Raw genomic sequence first — 6,553 nt, 5'->3', positions numbered from 1 at the left:
TCTTATAGAACCCAAGACTACCAGCCCAGAGATGGTACCACCCACAAGGGGACCTCCCCCCTTGATCACTAATTGAGAAAATGCCTTACAGCTGGATCTCGTGGAGGCGTTTCCCCAAACTGAAGCTCCTTTCTCTGTGATAACCCCAGCTTGTGTCAAGTTGACACAAAACTAGACAGTACACCATCTAAGAAATACAGCTTTACTTTTAGAATCCCAAATCCCCAACCATGACCTTGAACTTGTATGGTCATAGGCTCTCTCAGAGGCCCAGGAAATCTGCTGTGAGACTGTATCTCCTAGACATGACCTGGAAGTGTCACCTCTGATTCCTCAACAGAATGGCTGTCTAAACTAGTACAACAGCCATAGACATGCTAGCATGTAAGGGAGAAATCACATGGGGCCCACCTAAGACAAAGAACTCCAGACAACTGTGAGTAAGAGAGTCTTCCCTAGGGATAAGCTCCCTGATTTGTTATCCAGTACCACGTGGTCAGCCCTGAGATCATATACACACAAGCAACACTAAGCAGATTAAGCAGGCTGTATTTATATATTATATATCTAGGCATTGTATATACACACACACACACACATACTCACACACCAATAACAATGGGGAATAATGAGGCAATGATTTTGAGAGGGAACAAGGGAGGCATCAGAGGGTCAAAAGAGAAAAGGTATAGTGATGTAATTATATTTTAATTAAAAAATAAAATATAATCCAAATAGTAGGCTTTCTTCCTGCCTTTTGTGGCATATGGCCTCCAGCTTATGATCAGTTAAAGTGGGTGCTCCTTCCCTGGAGATGTGGGATCTGGGCTCATACCCTTTTGTCAGAAATGTCTTTGATTTATTGCTTTGATCCTAGAAGTGAGATTATTGGCTAGTCCCAGTTTCTAGTCCCCTCCAGCCTGGTGGCCTGAGTGAGGTCTGGGAAATCCAGCAGGCATGGGATGAGCAGGAAACAACGAGCTACCAACTGCCAGAGTCAAAGGCTTAAGATAACACCTAACCACACTGGTCCTCTGCAGCCATTCGGGAACCCCAAGCCGAAGCATCCAGGAGCTGGGGGCAAGCCATTCCCATGGTGTCCTGCCAAACTCTTGGCCTACAGAACTGGCTGTAACACGGGGTGTTTGATAGCAGAGTTTGGGCATGGTTAGTTATGCAGCAATGAAGAGAGCAAGAGGTGAGACTGAGTGAGACTCTTAGGGTGTGGTGCTGAGACTGGTTTGGGGGGTCTTTGAAGGCGGGCTGTGAGGATGGTAATGGCCTCCTTACCATGGCACTGATGATCCTGGTGACATAGACTGGGTCATGGCGGTGGGACACATCAGTGGCTGGGTCCTCCTGGTGACTAGGACTTCGGTCCAGGATGGAGAGGCAGATGTTCAGGATGTCCTCTTCAAACTGCTCCCAGAGAAGCTGTACTCAGAGGCAGAGTCTCTCCAGGCCCTCCCCCAACCCCACCTGATCTGTTGCACACGTCTATATCAGTTTGCACCAACTCCCCCTGGGGATATTAAATTTCTTCTTCAAAGGCTCATCCTGGAACCTTTAACTTTCCCATGACTCCCATGATAGTTCTTGAGCCACATATCCATCTTACTGACACACGCTGCATGCTTCTACATGTTTTATGCGCGCTTGGATCAGCTGATGACACTTAACAACTAAGATTTTCCATGCAAACTTCCTCTGAGAATCTGGAAGGTTTAACAGCCCTGGGCTCCTGTGGTGTAGAAGTGTAGCTAAGGGTGCTGACTCTTTAGATGGGTTCTAAACTTCCAAGGTATTGCTGCAGGTCAGTCCTGGGGCCCTTAATGCTTTTGAGCCTCAGCCTGTTCTTAGGTGAACAGTCAAGTCCCAGGTGTCACCTGGAGCCTAGGCAGGCAGAGTCCTTTAGGAGAGTCTACACTCCCTTGATTTCTACCCATAGTTGCTTGGGCTGCTCCCCTCCCCCATTAAGGTCTTCCCTAACTCCAACAGGGACCTGAACCTACAATCTATCATGCCAGATGTGAATCCTTTCACCTTCTCTTGAGCTGCCTATCCTTGTGTCTGAACTGAATATATATCTAACTTTTCCTTGTCATTCCTTGGACAATGCAGTACAGGGGTCTAGCACTCCTACTGCTTTAGGTATTAGGAGTGAGTTAGAGAGACCTGAGCACATACAAGTGTTCAGGCTCCACAAAAATCTTTCTCTCCTAGAGAAGGGACTTGAGAATCTGCGGGTTTTGGTGCCTGCAGTGGATATAGAACCAGTTCTTTACAGATAGTGGAGGGGCTCTCAAAACAGAGTCCTAGTCCTGCAGTGTCAGCATGACCTGGGTACTTGTTTAAAGCATAGGTTTCTAGGCCTGCTTCCATGTGTCCTGCAATCTTAGACCTCCAGTGACTCTGATGCATGCTCATGCTTGACAATCACTGGCTGAAGCTATTTATATTTCGACACAGAACTGACTTCTACTTCCAAACTGTATCTAATGTAGCTCCTCCCTTCTAATAGTCCAGGACAGGCCTTGGCACAGGGGGATGGTAGCTGAGTGAATGAATGAATGGATTTGCTTGCCTTAAGAGTTGGCCCAGGTTGCCTTTCCTAGGAAGAGGTGGGCAGACAGTAGTCTCCTAGGCTGCCTTCACCACACCCCAGCCCCAGTCCATCCCATCTGATTGTGCCCCGATACCCTAGCCCTGGTCCACCCGGTCTGGTTGTGCTCCTGACACCCCAGCCCTGGTCCAACCCGTCTGGTTGTGCCCCTGAAGACCTGCCCGTAGTTCCAGCCCTGGGCTCGGATGTGCTTCTCCACGCCTCGGAAGATGACGCCACTGTCGTTAAGCACGTACTCCTGCCTCTCTTCCTCTGAGTCCAGAAACACATCGTCCTCTGAAAAGCAGTCAGCAGACCTATGTGTTCTTACTGTCCTGGGAGGAGCTTAGCAATATGGCAGAGCCTGGGGGCTGACCTGGTCTGGACAGGTCAGGGGGCTTACTGGCTCCATGCCTCTCTTTTTTTCTGGATAGTTTTTCCACCAAGCAGGGCCTAATCCCTTGAATCCTGGTATGTCTGATGTTCCACCTTGATGCCAGTGGCAGCCTTGTATTTTCTGAACATTAATAAAGTCCTGATTATAGCTGCCTCTTGCTGAGGCCTTGTGATGTGACTTGTATGTTGCAGTGCCAGCCAAACAAATTTCTGCCACATCTACAAGGTTAGTCCTGTTATTCCCACCTCGCAAGGGTGGAAATTGAGGGATGCAGGTTAGTAGACCTGACTGAACACCCCACCATCGCTGCTATTGCCATAACCCACCCTTGAGCCTCTCCACTTTTCTCAACCCCTGACTGGCCTCTTACATCAGAAACCTCCAGCTTCCTACCTCTCTCCAATGACTCTATTGTCATGTCTGACTCTGGGGACCTCTGCCTGATCCCAGCCCTTGGTTTGGCTTTTGTCTTCCTATCCCCCCAAGCCTCCACTCCCCACCCCCTGCCTGCCCAACCACAGGTGAACCTGGCTCTGAGGATGGCTTCCAGGGGACCCTCGGTCTCAGACGTGGCAGTTCCTACCTGGGCACCAGGGATTGAACAGGAGAATAAACTGGCCCAGCTTTCGATCACTGTGTTTCCTGCGGGAAGAGGGCCTGGCACTCAGCAGGTATCGGCCAATGACTGCGTTGGAAGGACTCGAGAGGCTGACGGTGATTGTATTCTCTGTCTGATCCTCTTTTGCAGCTGTCCAAGTGTCCCCTATTTCTAGCTCTGCTGTCTGGAATATGGCTTTGGTGTGGAGAGCCTCGGATGCGTGGGGTCCTGGCAGGAAGGAGAAGGGATCAAGAGACTCTCTGCCTCTTAAAAGTGTTCATTTAGAGAAGAGAAAAGCTATAGGTCTAGAAGCCCAGACTTCATCTTCCAAATGCTGGGAGACAGTAAAAGGAGGGACTGGTCAAACTCAGGAAGCTCTGGGACAGAGTGGGCACCTCTTAGCTGCCCTGGCTCCCAGCCATCCCTTGGGCAGAGGAGGACGTAGCAGCTGGCCTTTTATCTGGCTGGAAAAGCAAAGGCGAATTTGGATTGCAAAAGCGCCTGACTATTCTCCATGCTCACAATGAGCCCCGGATTCCTTCCTATGCACAGGGCTCCAGCAAGGTCACCCCACCCAACTGGCTGCTATAGGCAGGTGACGTTTTCTACCTTTCCCCTAGAGACTGTTATCAGAGGCCCTCAGGATTCACCCCACTTCCCAGAGACTCACTTTTTCCTAAAGCTCAGGCTACTGACTAAAGGATCTCCAGTTACTGGTCATAAAATCGGTAGTCTGTGGGCCACCAGGGCTTCTGGCAAGGCCACTCACCTGTCTCCACGGTGAAAATGAGGGCCTCCTCGCTGTCCAGGACTCTACTCAGATCCAGGGTGAGACTGAATAACTGGCCTCTTCGAACCACCAGCTCAGGGCAAGGGTAATCTTGGGTGTGGTGGGCAGCACCATTTTCCGAATGCTGCCAGTCGACCTTGGTGATTCTGACCCCTGAGCAGGAAGAAGAGAGAAGTGAGTTAGGCCAAGCCTCTGAGGCAGCCTCCTCTGTACCTGACTGCCTTCCACCTGCTTCATCCTGCCAGTGCGCATCCATCTGTTCATGACAGGCTATTGGTTTTTGTTATCAACAGTGCTTAAAGGCCTCGTGATACTAGGCCTAGAATCTCAGTAGAGGTAGGCAGATCTCTGTGAGTGTGAGCCAGCCTGGTCTACAAACCAAATCAAAACAAACCAATGTTCCCCACCCCCAATACAAACAGGATGGGGATAATGATGTCACAGGAGTGGTCATGAGGACAACATCTCCTCATTTAGAGCACTCAAAACATGAGAAATAAACAATAATTTGTCATTATGTTCCAAATGAGCAGGGACATCACCTGAGTTGAGTCCACACTTGGCTAATTACTATTTAGCCATACATGCTGTTAGGGGCACAGGAGCTGAAAGGACAATGACAGAGGGGCAGACTAAAGAGTGACAAACGAGACTTCCTTGGGAAGGTAGCATTGAGGATAAGTCTTCAGTTGGTAGAGCCACTCTAGGTGTCAGAATGATGAATCTGACCTCCATCCCAGAACCCTCATCCTTTATCTATTTGAGATCTATTTGTTTGGGTATATAGAGTGGCCGACTGAGTACCTGGGACCCAACAGTCTACAGTGACTTTTGATAGTTTAGGAAAACCTGTTGTGACAGTCGATTGTTACAAGCAAGAGACCACCAAAGCTTGGAGGGAGATGAGGAATAGGCTGTGTTACATGTATACCCATGTACACTGTCGTATAGTACATTCCTTCTTCTATTCCCCACCCCTGCCCCCTGCTTCCTGTCCACCTCAAAAGGAACATATTCTGTCACATATTCTTGGTACCAAGATGTCTCCATCAGGCACATGTACAGCCAAACTGAGTCCTCTATTGTATGATATTTGATCACACTGTGAACCTCGATATTCTGTTGTTTACTGGAAAAAAACCTGTTTTTAGTTTAGTTTAGTTCTGGTGTGTCTAGTTTATGTATGGACTCATAAAGATCTAATTTCACCTTGATAAACAGAAAGGGGGAATAAGATCAGCTAAAAGACACTAGACTATAGAAAAAACCCTGCTGAATTAGATCAACTTGTATACTTTAAAGATGTTTTAACATCAGAATGGAAGTCAGTCAGAGAATGTATTACATTGGGGACGAGTTTTGTTTTTTTTTTTTTCTTTCTGTATTTCCACAAGTGATGAAAGACTACAGGTCCTATCAAAATTGATAAAGATCCAATCTAAGTATGAGCAGCTTCCACATGAAAGGCACAAGGAAGAAAGAGACAAAGAAAGACTGCAACTCAGACAACAAGGAAAGCAGATCCCCCTTGCATAGGGACAGCTCAACAAGCTGAATGGAAAAGGACAGATTGCTCATCAGACTGGCAGACCGAAAACCTTGCTGCTGAAGTGAACTGCTGCTGAAGGCAGATGATCAGGGCTGCAGTGATGAAGCATCATCCTACCAACAGATCTTCATAAGGACATGCAGGCTGCTAGATTCATGGGATTGATATTGTTTCTGTTGTAGAAGTTAAACTGGGTACAATTTTTAGCTCAAATAAAAAAAAAAGGGGGGTGGGGAATGCTGCAGGATATTTGATCACACTGTGAACCCTGAGATTGTATTGTTTACTGGAAAAACCTGTTTCTAGTTCAGCCTTAGCACACACCTTTAATCCGTCTGGCTGGAATACAGACAGACCCTTTAGTACACACCTTTAATCCCAAACAATAAAGCTAAAGTTAGTTTGTAGAAGAAAGCACCTGTGTTTAAAAATGATGTCTAATTGAGTGGCAGACAAAGTGACAAATCAGAGAAAGATTTGATAGAATAGGATACACTCTCATGAGAAGAGAGAGGAAGAAGTTATAAGAGGGAGCAGTGCAGAGAGAGAGAGAGAGAGAGAGAGAGAGAGAGAGAGAGAGAGAGAGAGAGAGAGAGAGAGAGAGAGAGAGAGAGAGA

At 47.6% G+C, this 6,553-nt stretch overlaps 1 protein-coding gene across 4 annotated transcripts in view; it reads right to left on the bottom strand.

The window, feature by feature from the left end:
* Positions 1–6,553, bottom strand: part of Tgm6 (transglutaminase 6) — a 40,931-nt gene that overhangs the window by 13,745 nt on the left and 20,633 nt on the right. For 3 of the 4 annotated variants that reach the window (XM_021155789.1, XM_021155788.1, XM_021155787.1), the window contains 4 exons: positions 4,367–4,540; positions 3,583–3,825; positions 2,781–2,899; positions 1,291–1,419 (listed from right to left, as the gene is read on the bottom strand). In XM_021155789.1, coding sequence (XP_021011448.1) covers positions 1,291–1,293 — 3 coding nt within the window. In that variant the 5' untranslated portion in view covers positions 1,294–1,419; positions 2,781–2,899; positions 3,583–3,825; positions 4,367–4,540. The remainder of the gene's footprint in view (positions 1–1,290; positions 1,420–2,780; positions 2,900–3,582; positions 3,826–4,366; positions 4,541–6,553) is intronic. The other variant, XM_021155790.1, reaches the window with a different exon arrangement.

The sequence above is a fragment of the Mus caroli genome, chromosome 2, assembly GCF_900094665.2.
Source record: "Mus caroli chromosome 2, CAROLI_EIJ_v1.1, whole genome shotgun sequence".
NCBI classification, from domain to species: domain Eukaryota; kingdom Metazoa; phylum Chordata; class Mammalia; order Rodentia; family Muridae; genus Mus; species Mus caroli.
Note: the sequence above shows the minus strand (reverse complement) of the source record. Positions and strands in the feature narration are given on the sequence as shown.